This window comes from Limulus polyphemus, unplaced genomic scaffold (assembly GCF_000517525.1).
Source record: "Limulus polyphemus unplaced genomic scaffold, Limulus_polyphemus-2.1.2 Scaffold1887, whole genome shotgun sequence".
NCBI lineage: Eukaryota > Metazoa > Arthropoda > Merostomata > Xiphosura > Limulidae > Limulus > Limulus polyphemus.
Window position 1 is genome coordinate 116,963 of NW_013667497.1, and position 12,115 is coordinate 129,077.

The 12,115-nt window shown below is 30.5% G+C and overlaps 1 protein-coding gene across 1 annotated transcript in view; it reads left to right on the top strand.

Moving 5' to 3' along the window:
• Positions 1–4,355: 4,355 nt before the first annotated feature.
• LOC106465259 (ataxin-3-like) overlaps positions 4,356–12,115 on the top strand; it is an 18,835-nt gene continuing 11,075 nt past the window's right edge. The window contains exons 1-2 of the mRNA XM_013925464.2: positions 4,356–4,782; positions 9,842–10,006. Coding sequence (XP_013780918.1) covers positions 4,759–4,782; positions 9,842–10,006 — 189 coding nt within the window. The 5' untranslated portion in view covers positions 4,356–4,758. The remainder of the gene's footprint in view (positions 4,783–9,841; positions 10,007–12,115) is intronic.

Consider the following 12,115-nt stretch of genomic DNA (forward strand, 5'->3'; position numbering starts at 1 on the left):
GCAGCTTTGCACTTAACAACAAACAAACATATTTTTTTAATTTTACACCCAAAAGGTATTGTAAAAAAATAATTTCTGGATTGAAAATAGCTTTCAGTCAAATGGAACAATGTGTTGCAAAGACTTTTATTAGTCAAAATCTCACAGTTTATACTTTAATAAATTGCATATTTTGGACTTCAAAAACAATCAACAAAAAGAGAACTAAACACATGATTGGGTAGTCAGTAAGAAACTGCTACTTTTTCTAGTCGTAGCATGACTTCATCAAAGCTGTATCTTGTTTAATATATATGGTGAGAGAAAAAGGGAATGAATTTTTTTTTATTATTTGATCTGTACAAATTTTGCGAGTCTCTCACATCATTAACTCCATTTGTACAGGACAGAAACAGCAACTTCTATGTATTTACTTTTAGCTATGTTGTTGCCCAAGTATGGTAAACGTTCATTTGCATCAGTGTCTGTTTGTTTTCCATCTTCAAGCGGGTAGGCGGCGGATGTTGCTAACTATTTGTCTTCCACTTGGTAAGCAGTTCTAAATTAAAGATGGCTTTGTCTGTGTCTATAGGTGTATTTGGCCATTTTCCTCAGTCCCATTTGTAAACATGTTATGTAAAAGCATTAAATGTGAGTTGAGACAACAGTTGGAATCATACCTGAGTTTAAAAAGTGCAATAAAACACATTAAAATATTCATTTGAATACTCAGCTATTATTACCTTTATTAAAAAGAGAAACAACCAGTAACAAGTGAAGTTTTGTATGTCATTACTGTTTCCTCGACATTTCACCTAACAACATTTTAAAGAGATGATCCTATTGAACAAAATAGTATTTCTAAGACTACTGTTGAATTTCGTAAGGTAATTTCTTTAAAAAAATATCAGGTGAAACACCAAATGAATTATAATAGTATAGTAAGATCCACTAGTTACTACCTGTTACTATTTCCACAAAATGTGTTTAATCTCCAGTGTGCACTAAGCCACCTTAATTTAAATCACAGGCAGTTATTATAAAGCATGACAGATCATGTTGTTAATTTTGGGCCACCCAATTCGTCAATTTATATTTAAATTTAATTCACAATGATAAATACTCATAAAACAGAGCTTATATAAATTATTTCTATATACTAATTAGATAAAAGTTGTTCGTATTTCTTATTTTCTTCCAGAAGGGTCCTAGAATTTCAAGATCTTATAGAAAGATCAGAAAGTTTTCGAACGGTACAGGTCAGACTGGAGCAGATCAACCGAAGACAGGTTCAAAAAGAAGAAATAAATATAATAGGTTTAATCAAAAAGAAGGGATATCTAAAGGAAAAACAACTTAGTCCATAAAGTAACTAAAATATTTAATAATATAAAAATCCATCATTTTAAATAAATATAAACTGGTATTTCCTTTAAAGTAATAAAATCAGTAATCCATGTTAATACTGCATGCAGCTGTGGACTTTGATTCTTGTATTTAAAGTAGGGGAAAGTGTTGAAACAATTTAGTTAAAAGAAAATTTAAACTTTTACTCAAAATAGAAACGAGTTGTTTTTGTTTTTTTTATAAATGTCAATGACTACATTTTCAGCGTAATCTATAATTTTTAATTTCAAAAATAAAGCACTATTCACTATACATATGGCTTAAGAACTTTTGATATATGTTTAAAAAATTATGTTGTTTCAATGTACTGAATGAGCTAATTACGTTTACCTAAAGTTAAAATCACGCTGTAACCTTCACCTTTTGTTACTTATAGCGAAATAACAACGAAATTAAAGATATTTGTATTCCCCAGGATTTGAGACCACATTCTTTCATACTTTAACATAAGCGATTGCGAACGAAAAACAACAAAATTGATCTTAAATAAGGCAGCTGACAGCTTGCATTTAAAAAATTGGTAAATAGAGAATGTTGCATATTTATTCTCTTGAACGTTTCTTCTCCATAATGAATCTTAAGTATTTACAAGTAGTTGACATTCATTATTCAATAACGTTTTAAGCACCTGTTCACAGTTGCCAAGAAAAGCTCATTACGTAAATAAAGGGACATAGAAGATTTTTAACAAGACATATTCAAAGTAAGATCTTTTAAAAGCTAGCTTCACATTTATGTGATATAGGTATATTTGGACCTTGCCACCACTTCATTTTTGATTAAACCTATTATATTTTTCTATTTTTTTTAATCGATATTGAAAAAAAAGGTCGTATTTTTCTTTAAAGTATAAAGACATTTTGATATAATTTGAAAGGTAAGAAATAGATTTGCAAATGTAGCACAGACAAATGAAATTAGGGTACAAACTACATTATAGAAGTTACCTTAGCAGGAGATTTATCTATATAGTTAGGACTTATCCATTGAAGGGACAGCTGACTTCTACTGCATTAATAACTCTTTGATTCTCTAAAATCCCATTATATATATATACTTTTCCTTTACAGAAGTTTTCTCCTTTCATTTTAACATGCGGCATTGCCTACGTAATGTATCGTTTGGCTGTCATAACCATGATCTTAGTAATCGGGTACTGATTTTGTTTATTTGTCTCACAAATTGAAAATTGGTTATGATATGTAAAAGAAAATATTTCTTAGCTTCACTATTTCAGCCATCTGAACCTATTTAGTTATTTAATTCTTCCACTATTAATTTTGTTCCACATTCTGGTTGCCTAATGCTAGCCCCCAGTAGCACTGCGGTATGTCTGCGGACTTACAACGCTAGAAATCGGGTTTTGATACCCGTGGTGGGCAGAGCACAGATAGCCCATTGTGTAGCTTTGTGAATAACTTCAAACAAACAAGCCTAATGCTAAGCGATATTAAAATATAATTTATTGAATTTATTAGAAGCTTGTTTATTACTTAAATTAATAATCTAACAGTTACTGAGTCTATGGACACAATTTCCAGCTGTGTCAAAACATATAAAGTGATCATTGATTCTATTGAAAGTAAAACATTTATCAATTACGTCTTAAAAGTGCTGAATCAAATATATATATATATATATACCTCGTCTGTATTTCAAAGACAGGAAAATATTTATTTAAACAATGAAACAAAGTATTGAAAATGAGGCGTTCTCGTTAACATGATATCACAATTTTTCAGCACTTGTCTTTCCTTGAACTTTGAAGATCTAATAAGAAAGGTAAATTGTCGTGTTTTTTAGTTTATGCCTGAAATTCAATTTGCCAATGATATATCACTGAAATGCCTAAAGATTTACGGTATCTTATAAGAAAGGTAAATTGTCGAGTTTTTTAGTTTATGCTTGAAATTCAATTTGCCAATAATATATCACTGAAATGCCTAAAGATTTACGGTAACTCTAGAGTCTACCCATAGTATTCTCATTTAGATTGCATTTTATTTGTGTTAGTAAATAAGATGGAGTTTAAACGTTGTATGACCCTCAAGGGCTAAGGTCAGTTTTAGTCACAGGCTAGAAAAATAGTTTTCCGTCTCCACGTCTTAGTGGAATTAGGTTTAAGACGCGACTTCCTTAAATCAATAATATTTTTTGCTTCGATTAGAATATGACACCTCCGACTTTAATTATAGTTGAAATCCTCTAACTAGCTTATTTGCAAGATAAAGTTGTAATTTTTTTTCTACACATGCTAAGTTCGAGATTGATTATTATGTACTTTCAATATTGTTATCTTTTATTGAAGTTATTAAAATTACGTTAATTATTAAGATTTAATGCTCTACTTTGGTGTTAATATTTCGTAACATGATCTTTTGTTTTGTTTGTTTGTTTTGTTTTTGAATTTCGCGCAAAGCTACACGAGGGCTATCTGCGCTAGCCGTCCCTAATTTAGCAGTGTAAGACTAGAGGGAAGGCAGCTAGTCATCACCACCCACCGCCAACTCTTGGGCTACTCTTTACCACGAATAGTGGGATTGACCGTCACATTATAACGCCCCCACGGCTGAAAGGGCGAGCATGTTTGGTGTGACGGGGATTCGAACCCGCGACCCTCAGATTGCGAGTCGAGTGCCGTAACCACCTGGCCATGGCGAGCCGTAACATGATCTACCTGTGCGTTACAGCAAGATATGAATCGTCATTTCTTTACTTTAAAAATTAACAAATGAATTCTTATTTGAAAATAATTTCATATTTTATGTGCTATCTTATAGTCTTATTATATTTTTAATGTTTCTTTATGTAACGATCACTACAAGTATTTGTTTTTCATTTCCTTACATTATGGGGCTGATTAGTATATGTTATTATGTTTATGAATTATATTGGGTTTTTTATAAAAATGTCAAATTTACCATCCCCGTATGTTTTTCAATAGAGGGCGTTTGGATATCATAGTCGTGTTCAAAGGGTGTAGAAGATAGTTAATAATATAATTTGCTTTATAGTTTGTCTAAAGAAGTTGTAACTAAATTTTTATTGATTATGATGATTTTACACGAAATTACTTATTTCTAGTTATCGTGTTGCAAATCTTCCATCCTATAGATCTGTTTCAGAAGGATCTTATATAAAATTAAAGTAAGTTAGTCGCCCAAAGTCTCACTCAGTTTGACTCTGTCTCATTTCTTCTTTGCTACTTCTTCTACTTCAGCCTCAGGCAGTTCTAATCAAACTGAAAACAAACACTCTTCAGAAGTGCAAATTTAGTTGTAGATTTGTGTAAAGAAAATAAGCACGTGAATTCTAAAGCTAGTCCTACCACTGTAAGTGTAACCAGGCAATAGGTTTTATCATTTTTGGAAAATGGAGACGATTTTTCATGAAAAGGTAAGCCTAAAACTACAACAGTACAATTACAACTTACAGTTACAAGTAATTTTTATTTTGCAGTTATGTTAATCAGTATTAAATTTGTTTTGCTGATTTTTACTTCACTAAATGTAGATAAATTACCCTTACTTCGTTAAACAAAGTGAAATAACATAATTTTTATGCTCTAACTTGTTTAACTTGAAAAGTACATTTTATTTTTAGTTAAGTTAATCTGTCTTAGATTGGTCTGGAAAATTTCCTCATTTGTGGCAGTAAATCAAAAATGAATAAAACTGGCTATACACAAGTATGTGTCTACTTCTTCATTTCTTTAACTTGTATTGTAATAGCATTAGTTTCATAATTTTGATGATATATAAACATGATTTTATATTATTATTTATAAAAACTTTTATAACTTGAGTTTGTTTTTCAGTCAACCTTTTTATGGCTGTGTATTAGTATGGAAATAAGATCACAATATGTCATATTTAAAATATAAATTTTTTGTACATGTATTATACCTAGATCATGTTTTTATGAATGTTTATATCCTACTGTTGGATAATTTTTAGGATCAGATAAAAAAATATTTAATATACTCATTTATATGAATAGCAATAATTCTGTTTTGTTTGAAAGGAATACATGTAATAATTGTAGTGAGGATATAAATAATTCATAACTCAGTTTAATATCTCAAAGAAAAAAAGAATGATAGGGTAAAACTTCTCTAGTAAAAAATATATAAGGTTTTAATGATTAGTGACAAGAAGCGTCAAGGCACTTACTTTAGTAAAAATTAAGAAATACAAGAAAGCAGTAGCTTTGAAAAAATCAAATTTACCAGAAAACATTGAAGTATTTTACATATATACTAATAATATAGACTGCTAGCATTGTCAAATGAGCTCGTGGAAAAAGTAGTTGCAAATAGACTAACATTTGGAGAAGAAGATTGTCTGACAACCAAGGTGGGAGGAGCAAGGTTAGTTTTAAATGTTGAGGTAATCACACAGCATCCAGCAATGTATGCAAACATTATAGCATTGCACTGTTAGGCTATTTGACTTTGAAAATTCGGACAGTCAAGTGGATATTGGCATTTTGGCAATGAAGCTAAAGACTCTAGGAGTAACAGGCTTTCTTTTAAGATGTATAATGGTTATGCTTGATACCAGGGGCTGTCATTTGAAATTTAGCTAATGGACCACATAAAAACTGCCACATTTATGGGTGTTGTGACAGGCTGCAGAATGACAAAGTCCACAGATATTGGTCATCTGAGAGATACTAGTAAAGAACCTTATCCTTCTCAAATATGCTGCAGCCCAAAAAAGTGCAGTTAAGAAGCCTTATCAGTCTGATGAGAGCAATAGTCATAATAATAAGGTAACACAACACTGTGTAGTAGCAGTTACTGAAAAACTACAGTAAATGGATCAAACTGTTAGAAGTCTTGATATTAGAAAATACTGGTTTCAACACATTCATGTATAAGACTGGAGAAGATGCACAAATGTGTGAAAAATAGTGTCTGCAGTATCAAGACTTCTGACAGCTCTGTTTTTTTTCATCATAGAAACAGAAATGACTAGAAGTAAGTATGAAATCCACTTGGGTGCATCAGCAATGACCAGGTTACAGTGAGTGTAGAATGCAGGCAAGAGAACAGAAACAGGAACAGCCAAATCAACACTCTGTGATACCCTGCACTTTTGGCTTGGTTTGAGCAGCATTATTACAAGATAAAGGATTCTAGACAGCTAAATGTTACTCGGAGCAACAAGTCATATCTCATCTATTCTATCAACACTTGACAGAGAGGACAAACAATGCAGAAATCAGTCAAGTCATGGACCAATGAGGCCAAGAAAACTGTAGAAGAGGTATGTCCACTGGAACACATCAAGAGAATTAATTGAGTCCAGGCACAGGGCATCAAGATAAACACAATGAAGATTGACACCAGGGTATAGAGGGAAAAGTCAGGACTGGTTAACAAAACCAAGGTCATGGAATAAGAGACTGACACTGATCAGAGCAACAGATGGCACAGTCATGAAGGGTATGACTGCATGGGCAGAAACCATGTGGAAAGATGGGTATCTTGTGTTTGAATGGTCAGCAGTGAAAACTGGGCAATTTATAACCAATTATGAAGCATACAAGTAAAATGTTTTGTGGTTGTTCTGTAGCAGTTTAGATTATAACAGGATCATACTCCTGACAGACTTACCTAATCACAAAGTTCGAGACAGGTTTTTGTCAAAAAAAAACATGCAACTGTGGCATATTCAATAAGAAAGTGGAAAATGTAGTTGGTAAGGTCCAGCCTGTGGAAACCTGGTAAGATCTCTGAATGATTTTTTTCAGTGAAATAGCATGTATACTGATGTAGTGAGAAACAATGGAGCAGCGGTCGTGTTGGTCAACTGGAAGAAAGGGGGTGAAAGTATGGAAGCGAAACAAGTGTTAAAGTATGTGGAAATTACAGATGCTACTTGAATTCAAATTAAATTGGGCATTATTACTAAAGGGAAGTTATTGGAAGAAGAATAGCCTGTGCGAAGACCACTGTGAAACTCCTCAAGCATGAAATAGTAGTAGAAGTAATAGTACTAAAACCAACTTATTTACATTGACTACCTGGTGTTAAAAAGTAAAATAATTATATAAGAAATTATACACAATGATTATTAATAATAATAATAACAAGGTATAAAATGTTTGCTATCAGCCAGTTGCCTCCCTTTAGTCAGTGGATTGGAATTAGGGACATGACAATACTAACTGGACTACCAAATATGCTTCAACAGGACTCCACAATTGGAGGGAGGAGGGCCTGTGTTTGGTCATTACTAAACTCCTCTAGCATGTAAATAAGTAAATAACCTATTGTATTTTTAATACATTTTTGAACATATCAAAACTATTATCAAACATATAAAAAAAATGGTGCACCAGAATCATTGGGGTGCATCTGCACTCTGTATTGTCCACCACTGCCTCATCAAATGTGATTTTATTAGGTAATTTGTTATGTGGGGAACTTTACCAAAAAGATTTTTGAAAACCTAAGTACACCACATTCATATCCTTTCCATCATCCAGATAATTTAAGAACCACAAAAAACTTAAGAGATGAGAAAGGGAGGATTTCCCTGCAGTGAATCCTTGTTGATTTTCATTTGTAATATATTTTAGGAGATGATTTTGTAAAGCTTGTTTTATTAGACTAAAATTTTTTGCACTACAAAAGTAGGACTAACTAGTCTATAATTTTAGGGCAACTTAATGGTAAAAATGAAAATGTAAAATGTTTTTTTTTGGACAGTTTTTCTTTTGTTGTTTTCAATTTTTATTTGTGAAAACTAGGGAAAGTGTTTTATATTATGTGTTAATAGTGAATCCATGGCTTAAACTACAGTGTACTGTGTCTTAGTAGATGTTTTTTTTTACACTTCTTATTTGTGTATCTGATACTGTTATAAAGGGAAAAAATTGGCTCAGATTTCAAAATTTAAATGCTGAAGAAATAGAGAAGGAAAATCAATATTAAGCTTCTTTATATCACACTTTAATGTTTCCTTGGTAGATGGCCATAATGAGTTGTTTTTTGTTGTTGTTCAACTTATTTCATACTTTTGCCAGATAGGGCCTGTAATTTATTATACATTTTGTGCATAACTAACTTTATGTATTTTGCCACTCTAAGAGATTTTAAAATGCACCAAAGGTGTGAAGTACATCTTTAAGGTCCAGTTTCTTTAACTTAGTAGAAGCTTGTTAAAATTATATTTAAATTCATCATTTCACAGTTTGTGTCTATGAACAGTTTCCAGGTCAACAAGAGAAGACAAAGAATGTAAAGTGAGCATGAGATAGTCAATTCTAATGAAAGTAAAATTAATATTCACCTTTTCTTGTTCTTTTGTCTATCAGGCAAATATGGCCTTAAAAAATAAAATGTTTAATTGAACAGTTGTTTAAGTTATAGTATTCCTCACATTTCTGATTAGACAATGTTTGAAAAAAGTTTGCTACTAAATTTCAATAAAATTTGTTTAATAGGTGATCAGAAAGCAATGAGAAAAGATTTTTTAAGAAACATAATTAGATATGTATTGAATTCCTAAACATTGTTAGAAACAAACAAAAACCAATTGACTATCTTAATGTGTTATTTACATGCACTTAGATTTGCTTCATAAATGCTGAAGAAACAGTTTCTATTTTTCTTTAACTTGGTATCTGTTTTTATATGTCTGGAAAGAGTATTTGATTTAAAATGCTATGAATTACAGTTACTATAGCATTCATTTTATATGTGATGCTATTGACTTTATTTCATATTTTATCCAAGAAACTAGTGTTAAATGTATTTTCTTACCAGAAAAGAGCTTACTTTGACCCTTTTTTTGTTAAATGGCATAGAAATGTAGATCTTGGCTAAGAAGTCTTGTTTACAGAAGTCGTTTTTTAATGTTTTCAATTTCAAATTAAAAATTTGAGCCCTAGGGGAAAACATGATAAAGCCATTAATCTGTAATCCCTGCTATGCCACATTTTATGACTGAAAATTAAATGTAATAGAATATTGTAAAAATTAATGTAATACATTTTAAACTCAATGACAATCTACAATATAGTAGTTAATAGCTGATAAGTAACCAACTTGAAATCAAATATACATAGAAGAGGATTTTCGAACATCCATACCAGCTGATTCTTCACAGACACAAGAACCACCTCTTATAATTAATATATGGGCCTTTTATGATATACTTTTACAGTTATTTTGGTCTGTATGTGGGATTCCTCCTATATTGCTACATATGCAGAGATGTTCTTGAACATTTTAGTAATGTCTAAAATATATTACTTGTATATAGATTTTTAAGTTTATTTAAAAGTAGGAAATATGGAATTTGTTTTATTTTTAACTTTTATCTCATTGTGTATACTTATGTTATTTGTACTCAAGAATATTTAAGGTATATTTGATAATGGATGTATTGGAATTTATCAATTGTGTTATGAATGAACAAGTATACAATTTCTCTTCATGCAGCAAGAAGGCTCACTCTGTGCCCAACATTGCTTAAACAACTTGCTACAAGGTGAATATTTTACAGCTGTTGAATTGGCAGCCATTGCAAATAGCATAGATGAAGAGGAAAGAAGAAGGATGGCTGAAGGTGGTACTAATAATGAAGATTATCGAAAGTTTATTGAGGTATCCTTTTACTTGTGCTGTTTAGTGCTCTATATATATTTACATATATATACTTTTAGTTTAATAAACAAGTAGTCAAACTCGTAGAAAACCTTACACAAATATATATTCAAACAAATATTTTATATTAACAGAGACACTAACATTTTCAGTCTGAAGAAATTTAAAAACAAATCATGTTATTTGGTAATATTTAAAACCACAAGTAAATAGTAAATAAAATTTAAGAATCATCATGAAAAGGTTTACCCAACCATTGATGTTTTCCTTGTGTATTTCAGAGTTTAAAATAATAAAAAAATTAAGAATTAGCATGAAAATATTTATTTTAAATCATAAATAGTTTACCCTGAAGTTATTTACATATTTGTCAGTTTATCATAGAATGCTCCCAATATACATTTTTTCTCTGGTGTAAAAAACAACAAAGTTTCATTCCAAGAATTGAATAAATTTAAATTTGTACATGCAACTCCTTTATTTTTCGAAATTAAATTATTTGATATATGGAGTAAAACTGTCTGATAGTGTACTTATAGGCAGAGACAAATATTTATGAATAACAACTGATAAAAACAAAACTTTTTGTACCACACAAATTAGATGGTATTTTAATATTTGCTAAAACCTATAGTTTTTGATACTGATCAGTTAATCTTAATAAAATTATATTTCTTATCTGATTCAGTGTAGAGTAAAATAAGACCATTAATGAAGAGAATCATTCTTACAATTTAAATGTTAAATGGTTAAAATCATTTCCACAAATGGGAGAGTTACAGGAACCTGATGATGTCTTTGTTATTTGAAAATTATTAATATTTTTTTTCTGATGGCCTTATGATGTAAAGTAAAGTCTTATATAATTAAAAATGTAGTAATAATATTTTATTAATGTAAAAATAGAAATTACGGACAATGAGAAAAAAAAAGTGGAGTTAAACAGTATAGAACATACCATGGTAAAAATATTAACTGCAGAATTTTATCAAACAATACTTTGATAAATCATCCTCCTGCAGAAAATCTTTTGAGAATTACTGTTAAGAATTGATACTGCCATTAACATTAGTATTCATGGACCTTTTATGTAAAATAATTTATTTCCTTTAAATGCAACATATAAAGCTCAGTGTTCAATACTTTAAAGAGTAAAATGTTAGAAAAATGAAGAAAACTATGAATCTGGCAAGTTCTTTCTGTTGTTTTCAAATTACAAAAAATAATGTGTCAAAAAACTGGATTTGAGAATCCATGGTTTGTGTCCCCTTGCTTAAAAAATTGAGCCAGCACTTTGAATCTATGGATACAATATAAGAGTGATGATGGCGGTGTTGATTAGCTGCCTTCCCTCTCGTCTGTCAATTCAGAAGTAGGGATGGCTACAGATAAACTTTGTTGTAGGCCACTTTTTTTATTACATGTGGGAGAATTAATAAACCAATTATGAAAATATTTGTAATTTGTCTGCCACTTAGTGTAACACCTAATTCATCGTTTTTATAAGTTTAAAAAACAAAAAGTAAGGTTAATTTAAAAAATTGTTTCAATTAAAATTATAATACTTTCAAGTAAAACTTGCATTTTACATTAGTTATAAACTATCACTATTACTGTTGGTCAATATCCCATTTCTCTGTGTGTTTGTTACTTAAGTTTTCACCAGACATCACACATATTTTATGTTATTAGCCCTGTGTATAATAAAATAATCATGAGCAGATGTTTTCTTTCAAAAAAAAGCATTCAGGAACACATTTATTTATTTGAAAGCAATGTGCATGTGTAATTTTATCACACAGTTTTGACTTATTTAAAACTGATTGTGTTTGTGAAATTGTACTGGATAATGCCATTTGAATGCTGGCAAAAAAATTCTAGTGTAGGATTTTAACCATTCTAGCTTTTATCCAAAATAAGGCTTTCAATTTAAGTACTAAAGCCCACAATTGCTTTATTTATTAGGATGTATGAAAAGGTGTGTTTATTATGTATTCTATATATATTATTTTCATATTGTGCCTATCTACACACTGTGTAACTTTGTATATTTTAGGTTGTCAAGAAATTAATGTTGCTTTATTTTAGATGAAAAAAACCCTAACAACT